At 45.9% G+C, this 20,564-nt stretch overlaps 2 protein-coding genes across 3 annotated transcripts in view; one reads left to right on the top strand and one right to left on the bottom strand.

Moving 5' to 3' along the window:
• FAF1 (Fas associated factor 1) overlaps positions 1-6,184 on the bottom strand; it is a 415,784-nt gene extending 409,600 nt beyond the window's left edge. The window contains exon 1 of one of the 2 annotated variants that reach the window (XM_020987731.2): positions 5,734-6,184. In XM_020987731.2, the coding sequence (XP_020843390.1) occupies positions 5,734-5,778 (45 nt within the window). In that variant the 5' untranslated portion in view covers positions 5,779-6,184. The remainder of the gene's footprint in view (positions 1-5,733) is intronic. The other variant, XM_020987730.2, reaches the window with a different exon arrangement.
• A 9,111-nt stretch (positions 6,185-15,295) lies between these two features.
• CDKN2C (cyclin dependent kinase inhibitor 2C) lies at positions 15,296-20,564 on the top strand. The gene is made up of 3 exons (XM_020987735.2): positions 15,296-15,404; positions 15,904-16,043; positions 20,049-20,564. The coding sequence occupies exons 2-3, from the start codon at positions 15,915-15,917 to the stop codon at positions 20,475-20,477; spliced, it is 558 nt and encodes a 185-aa protein (XP_020843394.1). The 5' UTR covers positions 15,296-15,404; positions 15,904-15,914; the 3' UTR covers positions 20,478-20,564.

The following is a 20,564-nucleotide window of genomic DNA, read 5'->3' on the forward strand; positions in this document are numbered from 1 at the left end:
ACTAGCATTTATATAGCCCTTTCAGGTTTGCAAAGCATTTTATAAATATCAGCTCCTTTAATCCTCCCAACAACCATGGGAGGTAGGTACTATGAGTATTCTATTTTACAAATGAGAAGAAGTGAGGCTTAGAAAGGCAAAGTACCTTCCCCAGGATCATACAGCTAATAATTCTCAAAGGAACACACACACACCTATATAGGGGGATGGCTCCAAATTTTTTTCTATTAGTAGGGTGAACAATACCAGGTAAGGTCAGGTAGCTGTGATCCCACAGATCTAGCTCCTCTCCCACCAAAGCAGATCGAAAGCATCCTCTTACTCAGTTCTGGTCCAGGTGTGCCTATAAATTACAGCTCTACTTGACATAGTGAAGGCCTTGCCTTACATCTTGTGACAACAGGTCTCGGGTGCGGAACACAGACCTCAAGCTGTCCATCTGTTACTGCTACATATGCCATAAGAAGAAGGGGTATGTGAGGGGGCAAGGAGAAGATTCAAAGTATTCTTATTAAATTGGGGAGAGAGAGAACACTTTTAGCTGGGCGGAGCAGGCATCAAGCAAGGTACCATGGAGCTGAGCCTTAAAGACAAGCAGCAGGAGGAACAGTAGAAAGAATACTGAATTTGGAATAGGCAGATCTAAGTTCACAACCAAGGTCTACTACTTGCTATCTATGTGACTTTGGATAAACTGCTTAACCTCTCTGGACCTCAGTTTCTTCTTCTGGAAAATGAGAGGATTGTGCTAGATGACCAAGCTGGGGAAAGGCCTATACAAAGGTACCTCGAAGAAGTGGCAGGATATTTGGTTGATGGCTGAGAGTACTCAGAGAACGAACAAGAAAAAATAAACTGTTATTAAGGAACAGGTGAGGAATGAGCCTCCCAGCATCACAGAAAAGTCAGCTCCCCCTTCAGCAAAGAACTCCTCTGATCGTGGAAGCTTTAACAGATACGTGATGACATGCTCACATGGCAGAAGCTATCCAGAGCAAAAGTAACAGATAAGCATTCTTCTGCTTTGGCTTGGGCCCAAGTGCAGCATGCAGCCCACGCCATCACCTGGACAGCTGAAAAGGCTGCCTCGACGGGCACACAGAGAAAAACTCAGATGTGGGGCCACCACAGACTGAGGGTAAAAAAGGCCAGTTTTCAATGGAGCAGTCAAGACTTCCTTCCAGGGAGACAGTCTGGAGGAAAATGTCAATGCTGGTGAAAATTCTTCTCTTACTTCAAGTCAGCAGTTTCTTCTTTTCTTTGTCCCTTCTTAATGGCTAAGAAGCATAAAGTGGGGAAGACAGGAGCATTCATCCCCAAAAATGCAGAATGTGTGCATGGGACTCCACCTAAAAAGCAAAGCTCTTTGTAATGTTCCCAAAGACAGATCTCACCACTCTCAATGATGGGTCATCCACTGACAGTATAAGGAAATTAATCTGCCATTTTTCTTTTTCTTGGGGGAGAGGGGGAAGGGAGGGGGGATGGAGGACGGTGGCCACTGATTAGCTACCCCAGAGCCAAATTTAGAGTTCTAGAACTCACCTAATCAAAAAAAAAAACTCATTTCAAGAAACAAATGATGCAACTAGTTACTGAGAACTTTAAAGTAAAATCGTCTTTATGCTACTACTCTCAGACTGTAAGAGGGATCCTGACCCATCCTGGCTGTGAAATTCTCACGACTCTTGACAATTTCCTAAGGCTAGAAGCTTCAGAGAAGGTGCTGACCTGCAATGGTGAAGGGAGTTTCCTCATCCAGAAGCTCCCTATAGCAATAAAATCCCAAGTCTAGTCTCTCACCACCACTCCCACCACCCACCCCACCCACTCCCACCACTCCCATACTCAGATGAAGAGATATTCGGCTCAGAATGTTTTGATTTGCTGATCATCTTTATTCTACATTTCAACATAAGCAAGAAAAAACAAACAAGAGTCAGAGATTTCAGTTGAATTCATCTCTTTGTTAAAGAAAAGTACTGAGGAAAAAACCCTATGACTCATCAATGCTTGCCTGGCCTTTTAAACCTAAGAAATACCTTTTCTACCCCTTCCTGGCTCCTGACAGTCAGACCTAAAAATATACCACTGTATTTATTTAATTCTTTACCAGAAATATACTATACTAACACTACTGACTCCAAGTTGATTCCTGGTAATATTTTTCAAAGTCTAGTTACACTGAAACTGCATTCAGCTTAGAGCAGAATTTAAAATAACAGGCTAAAAGGAATATTTGTTGGCAATCTTTCCATTCAAGACTTTGCCAGCTTCTTAAAACGATTTTTGATAATTTTCATTTATTACAAAGATTTCACTGAAGCTTTGCTTTAACTTCAAGGTATAGTAGATCCGAAGTGAGACAATGGATGTGAAGCGCTTTTGCAAACTGCAAGTGCTTTAAAGTGCTCTGCATCCATTGTCTCAACTTTGGATCAACTGGATCTACTAGTACTACTACCAGTACTACCACCACCACCACCACCACCACCACCACTACTACTACCACTCCTCCTCCTCCTCCTCCTTCCCCTCCTCCTCAGATCCTGCCAACAAAGCACAAGCACAAGCTAGCAAGACCAGTCCAGCTGAGTCTGGAGAGGAACACCCCTGATTAGCTATGGGGTGAAGAACTGCTCAGCCATGGCAGTTACATGGTAACCGGCTTCCACAGAGGGTGCACCCACACTAGAGTAAATCAAAGATCCCTGATATTTTAAAAGATTTCACTCACACAGCCCAACAAAGCCCTGATTATATCAGGTAAATGTCAAGCTGGATATTTTCCCTCCAACTCACTGAGCTAAAGAGAAACTCACCTTCTGGTTCAAGCCTGCAGTGAATAATCTAAAACTTAGCCACAACACTCCCCATAAACAGAAACTGCATTTTGTCGGATCCCATCACGAGACAACCAACAAAACTTGGTGTTTATAATAAACATGATTTGAATTTAAATTGAAACACTTCTAATAGTTTCAAAACTCCTTTCTTTAAAAAAAGTCTTCAACTCTAAAAGCTATTGCTAGTTCTCACAAGTACCTTACAGTGCAAGTGAAATGAATTCATTTATGATCGCTGTGGAATAGGAAGGTGGTTCATTTGCCCAAGACTGCCCAGCAAAGAAGCAGCGAAAGCAGGTGACCTGTCATGGTCTATAAACCCTATAAAAAGCTAGAGTATTTCTTAAAACAGAACTGGCAGCCAACTAATCTCAGTGTTTTCTCTCAAAGGCTTTATATAATATTAAAATAGGAAAACTATTCAACTACTTAAAAAAAAAACTAAGGCCAAAGAAGCAACAGCTCCATAACTCTGGTAATGGATAGTTTATTAAGAGAATATAAAGTTGCTAACATAAAAAAGGCTACATGTTGAATGTACTTTCAATTTTTTAACAATTTTTCTCCACTAATAATGTTCTCTTGCCAATATGAAAATAGCCACAATACAGAACAATGAAGTATTCTGTCTTTTTCCAAGAAGCAAACAACTATTTTTCACGGTTTTCCCAATGCTAATTATGGTATGTAAAAAATATATCAGATTTAGAGTCAGAAGAGCTAAGTGCAAGTCTGAGCTTTGACACTTAGGAGGTAACCTCAGGGAAGTCTCCCACCGAAGCAAATCTCAGTTTCTTCATCTGTAAAGTGGGGATAATAATACTGGACCCTGTTTCTTCAATCTTCTTAAGATCAAACGAGACAACTTAAATAAAGGATTTTACGACCTCCTGTAAACTAATGAGTATCATGTAGATGTGAAATATTATTAAGAAGTAAAGAAATGAAACTAAAGTTATTACAATATCTTGGTACAATTACCATATGGCTTCATTTCCATGCTAAAATGACAAATGCTATTAGAAGAACTTTACAAATATAATCCCTTCATTTTTAGGATGAAAACTCATTCAAGACAAGTGTCATGACTTTTCTGTCTTACTCAACACAAGGCAGATAATGAATAATTACAAAAAAGAAGTTTGGTAGGATAAAACAAAAGTTACTGATCATAAACTTTAATGACAGAAGGTAAATACAAAACTAAGTTTTCTTTGTCTGAATGGTTTCCCCCAAGATTATAACAATTCCATAAGAATATAAAGGCTAAGCCCAGAAATACAAGGTGTACTTTTCAAAGTACTGCCTACTCTAGGAATAAAAAGCTAAATAAGAGAATAAAAGTGTGGGGACAAAATGAACCAGGAAAACAAATTTTAAGTTGACTTTAAACACACTACCAAAAACATAGGAGAATGCTTTATTTTAACAATTTACAGCCAACATATTTTTATGTTGTAACATGAAATATTAGGTAGAGAATAAATGTTAAGTAGAGGAGAAAATATTATCAGAACAACTAGTTTGCAAATATAATGGAACTTAAAGGGGAAAAAACCACTGTGTAAATACTGCCTTTAAAATTTCATCAAGGAAGAACACTGTTTCATGAAGCACAATACGGTGTTCAAGTGCAGGGGTTAATAACCAAGAAGAATAAAGTTTCTGACAGGGAACAGGCTCCAGCACATATAGTAATAAAAAAAAAAAGTTGAAAAAACTCCTCAGCACTCTCTTTGTCACTAAGTTTTGAGAAACATAGTGGTGTTCACAGGTCTTCATTGTCCAATTTAAAAAATAATTATCCATCTCTGGCAAGGATGCCAGTTTCTGCTTTTAAAGGGCTTTGATGAGATACATCAATGGCATTAAAGAACTCCAAGTTCATCATGATTTTCTGAATTTAGGATTGGAAAAGTAATTCCAGACAAAGAAAGAGAAAAGGAAGGATTCCCAGTTGTAACATTCCTAGAAAAAGAATACCAACAAAGAAAATGTCTAGAAGCAATTTACCAATTCCTAATAGGATCATTCAAAATTGAGGTTGGGGGGAGAGGAAGGATCAAAGAACAAAAATATGAGTTCTCATGCTTGTGAATTAACTGTCTGGAACTTTTGTATTTAAAGTCAGTTTCTTTTCTCTAAAACTGGCACCTCAACCCACAGAAAACCAGCTTTATTGTATCCCAAGCCACCCTTCGGGGCCTGTACCTGAGAACAGCACATACACTGGGGCTCTTCTTCCTCATTCATCCACCTCTCCAATAATCTTCCTCTCCTCCCCTCCTTCCCCTGAGTACCAACACACAGGCACCTTCTCCCTCGAAGCAGTCCTCAGACACCAGAAGAAAGGAAGAGGAGAAAACAAGAATGGGGGGTGGCGCAGACTGGGGCAAAGGGGAACGGTGGATGGACAAAAGGAGAAGGGGGCATGGAAGCAAGGTCTAGAAAAGAGGGAAGCAAGCGACACCAGGAGTTGGGAGGAATGAGGACCACTGGGAAAGGAGAAGAGGGAGGACCGAGAGACGAACCCAGAGCAGGGAGAGAGGTGAACCCAAAGCGGGCAAGAGGATCCGGAGGGTGAAGGCGAACATGGAGGGGAGGAGGGAGGCCCCGGAGGAGGGACGACCTGGGGAAGGGAGGAGGGAGGCCCCAGAGGAGGGAGGATTCAGAGGGGAGAAGAGGGAGGCCCAAGGGGTGGCAAGGAGGATATGGAGGGGAGGAGGGAGGCCCCAGAGCGAGGAGCACTCGCAGAGGAGCAGAGAAGAAAGCAAAGAGTGAGAGGAGGATGGTCCGGAGACATGCAGGAAGGTCCCCTAGCAGGGCAGAGGGGCGGGGGTCCAGCGCCCTCCCCCCCATCCCTCCCTCCCATCCCCAGGTCCTTCACCTGAAAGTCGGCCAGGATCATCTCCCGGTCCATGTTGGACGCCATGGCCGCCTTCTCGGGCCCCTCGGCCCCGGGCTTAGGCTGCTGCCGCTGCAGCGGCTGCTCAGGTTGCGGATGCTCGGGCCGAGCCTGACAGAGCCGGGGTCTCGGGGAGGGGGCCGGGGGCCTAAGAACTCATGGCCCGCTGCGGGCCGCGAAGCCGAGCCAAGTCGGGCCCTCCCCGCGCCCCCTCCCCGGCGGCCCCGGCGCTGCCCCGGCCTCGGCTCCGGCTCCTCCGCCGCCTTCCTGGCCGCCGCCGCTGGCTCCGGCTCTTCCTCGTCCTCCTTAGCTCCAATAGCTGCCCGGCTCCGGCCCCGGCTCTGTCCCCGCCGCTGCCTCAGCTGCCCCTGCTTCAGCCTCCTCGGCCGCCGCCGCCTCCTCCCCTGGTTGGCCGGCCCCGCCGCTGTCGCACATTTTGCCTGTCATTGGGGTCGCAAAGCGTCGCTTTGCGGCTGCCACGTGACCGGCCTCCTGTCAAGCGTCAGCCTCGAGGGGCGGGGCGACGTCTTTCCGGGATCCGGGGGAGAGGGGGCGGGGGCGGGGCGGGGCGCTCTCGCCGCTGGAGTCGCGCGCACGCAAGCGCGTACATGCGCGCGCGCACGCGGTCTCCCCAGATCTGTGGGTTTCTTTGCCCGGCTCCAGTAGCAGGGGCCTCGCTTGCCTGTGCCCTGCCTGGGACCCTGCTCCGAGGGAGCCCGAGAAGCTTCGGGCCAGCGAGGGTGGCAGCCCGTAGGCGTTGTCTCTCCCTCTCACAGATGGGGAAACTGAGGCCCAGGGAGAGAACACCTGGGCGCGAGGGCGCGGGCCCGCAGGGGCTAGAGCCTGGACTGCGGGATCCGCTCCATCTCCTCGCCTCAGTTTCCCTGTCCGTAAAATGAGAGTCCTGAGGCCGATAACCTCTGAGACTCCTCCCAGCTGCAGAACTATGATCCTAGATAATTTCTTCTCCCTGTGCCTCAGTTTCCCTATCCATAATATGAGGTTGAACCAAGGATGACCTCTGAGGTCCCTTCCAGCCTTCTATCTAGGATCCTTTGTAAAAGAACAATTAGCTCCTTTCCAAAGAGAATCCTGGTTCTAGTGCTGGAAGGGACCTTGGAAGCCATCCAGTCTACTCCCTCATTTTACAAAAGGGAAAACTGAGGCCTGGAAAGGCGGCTTGACTGGCTTGTCCAAGGTCACAGAGCTGATAACAGTTTCTATCAGTCCCTGAGCTCTGTCACAGAGCTCCGTCTCTCCCTCCACCTTTGCAGCCCCGAGATTCTTGCTGACTGAATGGACAGACACCTCCCCATCTAGCAAGTGAAACCTGAATCCGAGCAGATGAACAAGTTCTCTCTGATGGTTTCCTTGAATTAGCAAAGACATGGTGCTGAAGAATCATTGACTGATGCCTTGAATTTGACAAGTGGTCAGAGATCAAGACAAGCTTTGAGCCTAGAACAGCCAAAGACCATGTGCAATGAAGCTTGAAGGCTTGTAATGGTGACTGGGGTTGTTGAGAGGATGACCTGGGAATGGATTTAAATTTAACTTTGCAAACCACTAGCTTCCTGGAAGGCAAGATCATTTACTTTCCACTGAGAGTTTGTAAGCTCTTGCAAACTAATTAAGTTTTGCTCTTTCTTAGCTGCATGGTTTTAGGGAGCATGTGTACTGCCACTGCTTGAAATCTCAGTCAGATCCTAGTACACCAGATTCTCAAGCTGCGAAATAAAAAAATTCCCTGTGAAAGGTTTAATTTACCTGAAACAGGGGAAATCCTTTGTTGGTCTAATACAAAATGATTGATTCACTTGGGTTGTTTTCTGGGATGAATATATGCCCAGGAAAAGGTAGAATCCAAATAGAGAAACTGGACATGAATCATGTGAGGGGGAAAAAAAACACTAATATGTCTAAAACCTAAATTACAATGCCGTTACTATGTAATCAAATGCCTTCTATAATAAATCATGCTCAAAACAAGACAGATGAAGAACTGTCCCTCCCAGGCAGTCAGGATTAATGCCATCTCCAAAGCCTTTTTTCCCCTCTACGGCGGCCTGGATGTGCTTCAATAACCAGGTTTCATGCTGTTCTCCACACCCCAGTGCTCTCCAATCTACACACACACACACACACACACACACACACACACACACACACACACACACACACACACAGAGTTTTCCTCTATCACCTATTTAAGATGAGCCAGTGTGGGGCATTCATGAGAATATCAAAGGATGAATCAGGAGGCTCAAGTCAGGTTCTACTAACTGTATGCTTGGCTTTGAATAAATGAATCACTTTCCTTCTTTGCACCTGTTTTATCAACAATCAAATAGGGATTAAAAAAGGCCTTCCCTGATTAGCTCACAGGGGTGTTGTGAAGATCACATGACAAAATGGGTTGAAAATGTAAAATTTTTAAAAATGAAAAATAAAGCAGAAAGGTCTCAACCTTTGAGTTATTATCATTTTCACGTCTACCAGTGTCTTGAGGCCTAGCTCAAGGCTTACTTCTTCCATAAACCCTTCACCACAACCAGTCAAGGCTCATAACCACCCCCATGTGTTTACTGCCTGACGATGTTAACAAATACCTTGTTTCTATAAGGCTGTAAGGGTTATAAAGTTGTTTTCCTCACAACAACCCTTTTGAGTATTGGGGACCTCACTTCCTATATGAGGAAACCGAGGCTCAGAGGAGTGAGAAGAATTAGGAGCCACCTGTATATAAATGGCAGCTCTGGGAATAAAATTGAGGCTTCTCAGATCCAAGTCTGTACTGCCTCCACAACCAACCTTCTAGGCCCCAGGTCTACAAAATTGGAGTCCCCCTAAACGTTGCATTGTCTCCTCTTATCCAGTCAATAGCCAAGTCTTATTTCTATCTCCACATCTCTTTCTAGCCTTCTGGCCCCTTTTCTCCACTCAAAGTTGAGTTGTCACAAAGCAAGGTTATCATCCCTTACTTAGATAGCAGCAATAGCTTCCTAATTGGCCTTCCTGCCTCCAATCTCTGCACCCTACCCCACCCTAACCATCCCCCAGACAGCTGCCAGTAATATCCCTCATCAATGTATATGCTATCAAACTTGGTAGATGTGCTAGTTTTACTAAACAGTTTCCCCTCTTTGGTTACAAAGACAAAAAATAGCTAGGTAAGAAGGGGGTATAACTAAATTCAGAAATGAAGGTGATATGAAAACAAAAAAATACCAATACAAAATAAGATTAAAAAAGAAAGAAAGAAAAAATACAAAATGGTATTCCTTGAGCACAGACCTGACCAAAGTCACTCTCATCAAAAATATTCCAGTGGGGCGGCTAGATGGTACAATGGATAGTGCATGGGCCCTGGAGTCAGGAGGACCTGAGTTCAAATCCAGTCTCAGACCAGATACTTGACACTTACTAGCTGTGTGACCCTGGGCAAGTCACTTAAGGCCAATTGCCTCGGGGAAAAAAAAACATATATATATACATACATATATATACATACATACATATATATATGTATATATGTGTGTGTGTGTGTATATATATATATATATATATATATATATATATATATATATATATATGTATATTTCCAGTGGTTCCCTGTTGCCTCTAGGATAAAACAAACATAAACCCTTATTCATCTTTTAAAGCTCTTTACACTCTAGCTGATCTTTATTCTACACGACTCCTATTCATACACACTACATTCCAGACACTTGCCTTCTTCCTATTTGTTGCTCATTCACAACATTCTATCTCTTTCCTGAATCTGCGCCATGACCCAGGCTAGCCTGGAAATCTTCCTCACGTCCAACTCTTAGAATCCAGAGCTCCCCGAAAGTCTCAACTTAAGTGCCACTTCCTACTTAAGGCCTAGCCTGATCCTCCTCAGTGCTGGTACCCTCCATTTCACCCAGAAATTAGTTGATCTGTATTTTGCATTTACTTCTCAATAGATAGATAGATAGATAGATAGATATTACATATGTCTATGTGTATATATGATATACATTACCTATATCATATACCTATATATATTCTATATATTACACATATATCTATGTGTATATAATATATGTATATATAGTTTTACCAGATGGAATGTAAGTTTCTTAAGGATTAGGACAATGTTAAGTTCTTGTCTTTGTAGCCATAACACCTAACACAATTCCTGGCACATGACAAGTGCTCAATAAACACTTTTTGAATAAGTGAATAAATGAACAACCATTGAGCTCTCTTCTTTCTGATCTCCCATAGTACTTAATACCATAAAATGTTGAACTTTATTATATGCTGTGATGCTTTCTCCCACTGTTTCATCTATGCAATGTATATAAATATAAATAATATATATAAATCTCCAATAAGATGAGAAGTGCTTTGTGGTATGTTACATTTGTTGTATCCCTCCAGTGTCTAGAACCATGGCCACCACACAGTAAGTAGATGCCGAGTTCAGCTGAATCTGTAAGGCATTCGCTGAACTTCTGAAGGGGAATTGTTCTTTCTCTCTGACCTGATTATCAGTGCTTGAGAATCCAGGATCCACAATGACTTTATACTCTGGAAAAAAGAAGGAGAGGAACATAAAGATCAAATTAGAAGCAAGAAGCAGTCTCCATTTTCACAGGACTTTCTCTTTAAAGGAAACTACAGGCTTCCTATGTCCCACAGGAATTTATCTCACAGTTTTCTGGCCATAAATACTTGAGAAGTCATTTTGCACAATCCCCCACTTACCAATAACCCATAAAAATAAATCATGTAACACAACTTCATCAAGTCAGAATTTTTTTTTAAAGACACTCATGACTCATTTTTGGCCTTTTAATAGTCCTTTTTTTTTTTGGTGAGGCAATCAGGGTTAAGCGACTTGCCCAGGGCCACCTAGCTAGGCTGGTCCTCTTTAAAAAGCATCTTTCTCTGCTTTCCTTTGTTCCTCCAAACACATATGTCCATTGCCTTTTAAGCTAACTAATTCATCCTCCCTTCGAAAATGTCATGTAAGGCATATTAACACCAATGTCATTTGTGATTTAGATTTAGACCAATCAAAAATGTTCTTCATCTTGTCATATGCTATTCTGCCATAGCCCTCCAATTCAGAAAAGCAGCTGAGGAAATGGGGTGGGGGGTAGAGAGCATCTAAAAATAATGAGTCTGAGTCAAAAGACCCAAGTTCTAGTTCTAGATTTTTTACTTTCCATCTCTGTTACCTTGGGCAAGTCACTTCACTTTTTTAATGCCTCACTCTCCTTATCTGTAAAAGAGAAATAATCATCTGCACTACTTAAACTCTGAGGCTTAGATGATATCATGTACATAAAATATTTTGAGGAGAAAGAAAGACTATTAAAAACACACACATATCCGCCATTGTTATTTGTAAGCTACTAGAGAGCTTATTGAACACTTTTATTTTCATTTTGGTAAGAAAACAGTCTTCTTACCAAAGAATGAGAAGCTGCTTGGATTTAAGAAACAGAAGCCTAGGCTTAAGAAATAAGAAAGGCCAGTTGGGCCCACATGATCTGTTTGCCACCTATCTGGGGGATCTAGAAAGGCATCTCAGAAGAAGCCTTCAGGACAGGAGCAAAAAATGCAAACACTAACAAAAGAACAAAAGGGTTTTGAAGGCTTGAGTCTTTGAGGACAAAGCATAAAATGAAATTATTACTGTAGCTTTCTAGAGACTCCTAACAATAAAATGGTTATAATCTTCAGAAAATCAAGGAAGGGTTCCAGCTGGGTTACCGTTTAGTCCCAAATACAGGACATGCTTTTCAGCACTAGGAGAGTGTATACAGACCGTATCAAAAGTTACCGGTTGCATCATGTTATAGGGGCTAGTTGAAAAGAGGAGGGGGGAGGGAGAGACCATCAAAGGTTATCAATCTCATAATGACTGGGATTTTCAGCTTTCTGTCATTAGAGCTAAGTTTATGATGCTTGACTTGAGATAAGGCCCCACCTAACCAGTGCAGTAGTTCACTCTCTGATCTTCCTGATAGATGGTCAGCCAGCTTCTGAATGAATGACACTTGTGACAAGAAGCTCACTACTGCATAAAACAGCCCATTCCATTTGTGAACAGCTTTAATGATTAGAAAGCTCTTCATCCGAAGGGCAGTGAGATATGGGAGAAGAAGTGTTGAATTTAGCCTTAGAGCATGTCAATCCAATCTCAGCTCTGCTGCTTAACATCTATGTGTCCTTGGCTAAGTCACTTAACCTTTACATGGTTCATTTCAAGTCCTTGATGCATAAAATGGGGGAAGATCTAAATCTATGATTTTAACTGAGCTCTGCTTTCCACTCACTGGTCTTCATTCAGTCTTTTGTGGGCACATAGGACTGATCCACTACCTTTCCCCAATAACAGATATTTGAAGATCCTGTTCCCAAGGCCTTTAACTGAGCCTCACATAGTATATTAATACAATAGCTTCTATGAGTAGATTCAAAAACCATAAAACTTCCTTAGTAATTAATTCAACATGGAAAATGTGATGCACATATGTAAACAGGTCATATAGAGCATACATAATTTAGCATGCCTCCTCATTAGATATGTTACAACATCCTGTCCTAAGCAAAGAAATCACATTAAATTATAGAAAGCAACCTTTGATTGGACTAATGCCAATTACTTATCAATGAACAACAATGCAATATTTTTCATGTCCTTGGTTGTAATAAAAGATTATACTGTAAATTCCCATGATAATTAAGTGACTTATTACATACATATTCCTATTTATTAACAGATATCATGCTTAAAAAAATATGAGCTAGATACTTTAGTCCAAGTAAATGGAAAAATTAGAGAAAACTCAGCCCCTCTGAAATAGCCAAATGGATGCCAATTCAAGTTCAGCTTTGTTATCATTTTGTTTTCATAATTCAGAGAGGGGGGGAAAAAACCTTCCCCCACATAATCTCTCCTTCTGAGGACCCACCTGTTCTTGGGTTGCTAGGTAAAACTGGCTATCCTGGAAGCACAAAAACATTTCTGGTGAATTTTGTTCTTGCTGCTACAGCAGACCTCAGAGTTACACAGTCAGATGTTGCCAGAGGCCTATGGGTATGATTTGGTTTCTTGGAGGCCAAGACCTCTTTCTCTCTCTCTCTTCTCTCTCTCTCTCTCTCTCTCTCTCTCTCTCTCTCTCTCTCTCTCTCTCTCTCTCTCTCTCTCTCTCTCTCTCTGTCTCTGTCTCTGTCTCTCTCCCCCCAACAGGTACTGACCAGGGGGCTGTTTCATACAAACAACTGTATGTGTTTTAAGGCCACAAAAGGAGAGAAAATAGTAACTAGGTCAGTTACTTTACCCATCTGAAAGAGAAAATCTCTGTATTGTTGCAGGCTCAAAACAAGGCCCAAGAGAGCTTTCATCTCTGATAGCTGAAATCATTAAAGAAGAGATTTCTCCCTCCAGAATGCAGAGAGAAAAGAAAGAACCAGAAGCTCAAAGGAAGGATTGTCAACTCCAGCAAAATGCGCCTTACTGGAAAACTCCATCAGCAGCTTCCAGACGAACAAGGCTCGCCCTTCCCCCCATCCTCTTCTCCCCTTCCCCCACCTCCCCCGAGCCCTTTTCAGGGTTTCTGGTCCTTGACACAAGTAAGACAAGACGGTTTCAGAGCTAAGACATCAATTCTCTTCAACTTTGGCCCTGTCCCAGGGACTGGCTTTTCGCCAAGGGGGTCTCTCTCTGCCTCCTCTCTTCTCCGCTTGTCTCACTTGGGACCCGCGTCATTCGTCCACCCTTCCCGGCTCTCCCGCTTCTCTCCTGCGAGCTGTACAGGCAGGTGCGGGGCTGGCACTGCCCGGCTCCTCTGGGGAAAAGGAGGGAGGTAGGCTTAGTTCATCCCTCCATCGCCCGTCGCTCTACCCAGGGGCGCCCCGGCTGCCTCGAGGGCCCGAGGGAGGCGACGGGGGCCCCGGGACCGGCTGGACCACTACTGCAGCCCAAGCCTTGCCGGGCGCTTGGGCCGACGCCCCCCAAGCAAACTGTAGGGCCACAGACCTCTGGCACCCCCGGGGACTCTTCCGGTCCCTTTGTCATCCCATCCCCCCCACCCCAGTGGCTGTTCGGGCGCTGCCAGGGTTCGGCTGGAGAGCCCTCAGGACCGGGCCGGGGCCGCCGATGCCCTGCCGGGCCAGGCTCAGCAGAGCCCAGAGCTGTCCATCCAAACAGCCCATTCCTGCACTGCCCAGCGTGGCCCGGCTCGGTCCGGCCCAGCACTGCCTGCTCATCCCCGCGCAGCCCAACACCGCACAGCGGCACGGCGTGCAGAGCTTCCAGCTGGGGCCTGGCCGCCGGGCCGGCGGGGCAGCAGGGCGACACGGCTGCCTCTGGCCAAGGGAGGCGGGGAGGGGGGAGGGGAGGAGAGTGGGCGGTGAGCACGGAGCTGGGGGCGGAGCGTGGGCGGTGCCGGGGCCTTCCCGCTCCCCGGGCTCCTTAACTCGGCAGAGCCTCCTTAAAACTGTGCCGTTAAAATGGGGGCGGGTTTTTCAACTCAAAAAGCGCTCAATTTTTTTTCATTTCAAAAAAAGCTGATGAGGTCGGAAAAAAAAAAAAGACGAAACCGGCCCCGACTTTGCAGGCAGCAGCGGCAGCGGCGGCGGCGGGCAGCCTGAGCGCGGCTCCTTTCTCCAGGGAGCCCAGCGAAGCTGCCCGGCCGGGCTGAGGGGACCTGGGAGAGGGGACAGCGTCCACCGGGGAACGGCAGGAACTGTCCGGGACCGGGGAAGCCGGAGCTAGATAGCTGTCACCGCGAGTAGAGAAGCATCGGGGACCCGGACCTGGGGTCGGGCCGGGCCCGGGCTCAGCCAAGTCAAGTCAAGCCAGGAAGGAGCTGGAGCCGGAACTAGAGCAGGAGCCGGAGCCAGGGAACCTGAGTCCACCGGGGCCCCGGGAGAGCGAGACGACTGGGGCCGGGACAGGGGTAGGAGGCGGGCGTGCCAGCCGGACGTGCCCAGCGTCTCCCCGCGCCTCGACGCCCAGAGGAAGCCTCGATGGGCCCCAGCATTCGGAGGCCGGGGAGCGCGCCGGCCCGACCTTAGGCGGGAAGCGGCAGCCGGAGGCTCGGGCTTTTGAAGACGGAGGCTGTGAGGCTCCAGTGCCTGCGCCCGGACCCATCATCTCTCGTCCAGCCTTGTTCAGTAGCCGAAGACTACGAGAGACTCTCCCGCAGCCCTCCGCCCCAGTACGGCACGATGAGGCGGCCGGGACCCTGCGAAAGGCAGCCGGGGCGCCCCCGGGGACCACGCGGCGCCCGACGCCCCCAGCCTGGGAGGCTCGGCTGGGCTGTGACTGCATTCTCGGCGGGCTGCGGAGCCTGCCCCTAGCGCCTCAGAAGCCCCCTCGGGCTGCCGAAGGACGGACGCACCGAGCCCCGGAGGGAAGCCTTGGGGCCGCCGGGCTCTTGGCCACGGAACCCTCCAACCTCGCTTTGCTTTAACCCCTTGGGAGTGAGCTCTTCGGCATCAGCCTGGACTATCCCGCCGGCCCGGGCTTGGCGCCCCGTATGGATGGAGAGCCGGTACCGCCGCTTTGCCCTGGAGCCCGAGCCGCCGCCGTCGCCGCCACCCTGCCGCAGCAGCTTCCGAGGCTCGAGTCGTCGCTGTGAACAAGGGTGGGTTGTTGATGTTTTTCTTTCTCTCTTTCTTTCTCTCCCTGTCTCCTTTTCATTTTCCTCTCCGGTTCTGCGGTGATTACTGCTTTGCTCTAGCCCCTGGGTCTCCGGACTCATAGCTGCTATGGGCCATGTCTCTACATATATGGAACACGTATGACAGCTGCCCGCGTAGCTACCAGTCACGCAGTTGCCAACAGCTCACAAAGCTGGATGTGCCCGGGTGTCTCTGGGTCGACATCCGCGGAGTTCTTCCTAGGGGTTAAGAGAGAGAGAGAGCGAGGAGCAAAGCCCCCCTCCAATAGCTCCGTTTTGCTGAATAATCACGTGTGAATCGAGGGGCGGGCTCTTGGCAGGCAGATCTTACTAGTATTTACTACACCGAGCTCACTCCCGAAGATTAACCATCCCAGCCCTTCTGTCAGGCTCCGATGCCATCATGCAGCCTGGTTAGGAGCAGGGGGGGGACCCGACTAACGCATCTTTTCCCGATCGTCAGGACCCTAAAGAATGGCCGAGCCTTTGGGGAACGAGCTGGCGTCCGCAGCTGCCAGGGGCGACCTAGAGCAACTCACTAATTTGTTGCAAAATAATGTGAGCGCCAATGCAGAAAATGGATTTGGAAGGACGGCGCTGCAGGTTGGTATCCCGAGAGGTGGGGGAAACAGGTCCCCGAGGCTGCGTCCCTCCGGGAACCGGGCTGGGGGAGCGACAGCCAAGGAGCTGGCCGGGGTCCCCAATCCCACTCTTTTTTGAGACGGAGCCGGTTGCCATATTTTAGATCTCAACTTTAAGTCGATCCAACTCCCCCCAATGACGTACTTGGAATAAAATCGCCAAAGCCAATAACCTAGTCGATCTCAGGGAGGTGGCAGGTCTCGCCTCGTTTTCGGGGGGCTTCTGGGGGCCGGGGTCGGGGGGTGCTCCCCAGGAGTCCTTCCAGCGCTAAGGTTGCTCGGAGCAGATCTGTAAACACGTCCCAATGATGATTATCTGAAGTCAACACACTGCTATGAGTGATTTGGGCTGTTTTGCCCCAATAACTGCCTCCCAGGTCCACTTTCTCGGCTCCTGCCTTCTAGGAGGCTGCCCTTTGGGGAGCTGCGAGGGCTTCGTCTACCGCCCAGCAGCCCCCGGCCCCCAGCTTCCAGCCCTGGGGCGCGATGTCCATTTCACAGTTAACGCGGCTGCAATCGCCGCCGCCGCCGCCGCCGAGCTGCCTGCCACCCGCCCATTCACAAGGCAACCCGGGGGGAAAGGCGACTTTGCGGCTCGGCCAGAGGCTGAGCGCCCGCCCGTTCCTTAAATTTACAGACAACAGCCGAAATGCGCCTAAGTGCCAACTATTTATTGTACCTGATAGAATGGTGGTGTGGAGTTTTTCCCCTCCACTTCCCTGAACAATATCAAGATGTGGATGAAAAGAGACAAAAGGCATAAGCGTTTTCTAAAATAGTCCCTGTATTTCTCCTCGTGTTCTAACAATCTATGTTACGAATTGCTACACTTGAGTCCTAGTCTTTTGGGGGTTTGGAGTGTTTGCTTTCAGATACAGAAATTAGGATTTTAAGTGACAGGAGATAGCTGTTGGCAGATGGAGTCCTTGTACTCTTTTAAGATGAAAATCGGGATCCAGGACCTTGCAAAAAATATCTAGTTTTCACTGAGCTTATGCATGGACACGAAAAATCTTTCCTGTTTGTGATTTCAGAGAGATTGAGGGAAAAGAGATACGATTGTCCTGATTTTTTTCTTCTAACTTTGCTCCACAAAAAAGGTAGGATCCCCCAAATGCCACACGCTGTATAGATTAAAAGGATTTCTTTTGAAAATCTAAATATTATAGAAAGCCCAGAAGGGCAAGAAAGGGGCGCTTGAATTACATTTAAAAACCAACAACAACAATAACAACAAACGACTAGCAAAACCCTGGTTTTTTTACAAAAATGCAAGGAGAATTTCACTGTTAAATCTGCCAGGGACCTATTTTGGGGTCAGTTTTTCTATAAGCATACAATGTTGTTTACATTAACCATACTAATCAGTATACTAATACCTACTTATTGAAGCTTAATCCTGCCTGATTTAATGACACATACCTACTCTCCCCCAAAACAAAAAAATCACGAAAGAGAAGAGAATGTAAATTTATTTTCAATATGTATAATCTTGAAACGGTGAGTGGTGATATAATTTGAGAGAACTTTCTCTCAGCAGTTTCCAATATTACTATTATTTGCTGAGGGGAGATGGAAAATTTCCTTCCACAATTACATTAACTTAATTTAATAGCAGTAACTTTTTTTTCTCCTTCTGAATGTTGATTTCCAAATTGGGATATTAATGGCAAGGCCTGAGTTGCAGATTTACTCTTCAAAGCTCTGAGGTGTCTGTGTCTCCTCATGCCTTCTCTTCTGAACACTGACTCAAACTTCAAATACCCTCGTGATCACCAGAAGGTGTTAGGTCAGGTTTTATGACTCAAAATGTTATTTCAGAGAACTTATTTTTTTAAAAAAAATCAATAGCCTTGTGCCCAATTTTAATCTTTGCCTCCTAAAGAAAGTCTAAAGCAGGCAACAGTGTTGTGGTTAAGGAAAAGGTTAATGGCAGACTGTCTTCAGTAAGCACAGACTTAACATTTTGCATCTTTAATATATTTTACCACCATTAGTTAATTAGAGATTATTACTAGTCAAAACAATGCTCCTTTTCAGAAGGAGATCAATTTCGGGGGTGTTTTCCAACAGATTATAAATAGAAATGCAATACTTACTTGTCTACCTGAATGTAATAAAGATTTTTCAGATGTTGACATTTTCTGGCTTATCAGTGAGAGACTCGATTTTCCAGAACTGAGAATCTATATTTTGTATTTTGTATGATGCAATCCAACATGATGTGACTTTAGAACACTACTAATGAGGGCCACTGGATATAGGCCTTCTTAGCACAGTGAAGGAGGTTCATACACAACAATAGATACCTAGCATATGTCTGTGAAAATTTGCAAATCGAACCATTTGTGAGCAAATGCTTATTATTGAGCCTTAATTTTGATGTAAAACATTAAAAGTAATTGACAATAGCTATTCCTAGCTGCTTGGACTATTAGAACTAAAGCAAAGCAGAGGAAGGGCCACCAAGTGATTATATAAGAAAGGAAAACAATAGTTCAAGGCACATAGGGACTCAAAGTAGACAGTAATCTCATCTTTTCTTTCCAAATCATCCATTTGAAACTCAAGTGGTCAGTTAGAACTTTGGAAAACAAGCAGCACTTTGTAAAAATGACCAGTAGTGAGTGTTTGTATTTGTATTATTTAAAAGAACATTGGTCAGACAGCCTGTAGTTTCCTCTCAAACACAAACACACACGAACTCTGTTTTAGTTTGGTTTGATTTAGTTGGTATATATAATCGAAAGAGAGGAAGCCTCCTAAATTAGTGAATGTCTCAACCATCATTTACACTTTCTTTGGGAATGGAGGTTTCTAAGTATAAGATGCATCTCTTTATTCACTATAAAGTGATTGGTCGATATAAAATGGAAAAAGAAATCAAAACTGCTTGTCCTCTGAGCTATGATTTTATTTTGGAAATTAGATGTTAAGAAAATTAGATCATTCTGGAGTAAAAAAAAAACCCAATCCCAATATATTCTAATATTGGGTGATGGAATGAAACCTAACACTGTGAGCACTTATTTTGTTGTTTAAGGAAGTCACCCAAATGGCTGTTTTTACTCCTGGGGCCCAGAAAATGTCACCCCTTTTGTGTATCACCAGATGTAATTTTTTCAACTTGAACAAGAATAAAGATTGACATTCTTTACTTACAATAATCAGTCCCACAATCTCTTTCATTTCGTAAGCTTAATGAAATGGAAATTACACAATTCTTAAGTATTCTGAATTGAGAGCTGGAAGGGACCTTAGCCATCCTCTAGTGAAGAATTTCTCAGGGATCCTGTTTTTAACACTAGATTCCATTAGTGTATTTTTATTCACCTCCCTAAAAATCATTAAATAACTTCTCCTTGAAATTATTCAGTTAACTGTTGGTCCCTGGCTCAGGCTGCAAAGATTTTAACTGTGATAAATTTGCTATTGTATTTGCAGCCTGTTTAAGATCTTCTATCTGTCATTCAATTGTAGGACTTTTCAAAATAATAATAATCACAGTAACTTCCATTTCAAAGACATTTGAAGATTTATGAAGCATTTGGCCCACAACAGCCCTGTAGGATGGTTCAAGTATGATTCCGTCCATTTTACGGATGAGGAAACAGGCTAAGAAATGGGAAATCCCCCAGCTAGGCAATGTCAAAGCGCAAATCTGGGATGGTACGATTTAGGAGTGCAAAATCTTAGGCGCCTAGGGGAGTCGAGCACCTTCGATTTTTCTCCCTTCCTCTGGCAGTACTTTCCGCATGCTCAATTCCTCCTCTGTTCAACCCTTCCACCCCTCACCTCCCAGCAAACATAATGACCACTTTACTGTTCTAATCTGTAATCTCAGTAACAACTAATAGTACTGATCAGCTAATGCCGCCACCTTGGGTGAAGTAAGAGAGCCCAGCCCGACTGATGGCTTGGCGAGAGCCTTGAAGGAGCCCACCGCCTGTCTTTCTGTTGTTCCCAGGTGATGAAGCTCGGAAACCCCGAGATTGCGCGGAGGCTTCTACTGCGCGGTGCCAATCCGGACCTGAAGGACCGCACGGGCTTCGCGGTCCTGCACGATGCTGCCCGGGCCGGCTTTCTGGACACCTTACAGACTCTGCTGGAGTTCCAGGCCGACGTGAACGTGGAGGACAGCGAGGGCAACCTGCCGCTGCACCTGGCTGCCCGCGAGGGCCACCTGCCCGTCGTGGAGTTCCTGCTCCGACACACTGCCTGCAGAGTGGACCACCGGAACCACCAGGGCGACACCGCTTGCGACGTGGCCCGCCTCTACCGCCGGGACGCCGTGGTACGACTTCTGGAGGCCGGCAGGCCCGACGACGCGGCCCCGCTCCCAGGCGGCCCGGCGCCCGCCACTTCGGCCCCAGCCGCCCCAGCCGAGCCGCCCTAGAAGTCCCAAGGCCAGGCCGGCTACTGCCCCGGCGCCGCACCTTCCCTCCGTGTTCTGCTGCCCAGTCTGACTGTTTGCGTGCGTGCC

This window comes from Phascolarctos cinereus, unplaced genomic scaffold, assembly GCF_003287225.1.
Source record: "Phascolarctos cinereus isolate Bilbo 61053 unplaced genomic scaffold, phaCin_HiC Scaffold_5;HRSCAF=322, whole genome shotgun sequence".
Taxonomy (NCBI): Eukaryota; Metazoa; Chordata; class Mammalia; order Diprotodontia; family Phascolarctidae; genus Phascolarctos; species Phascolarctos cinereus.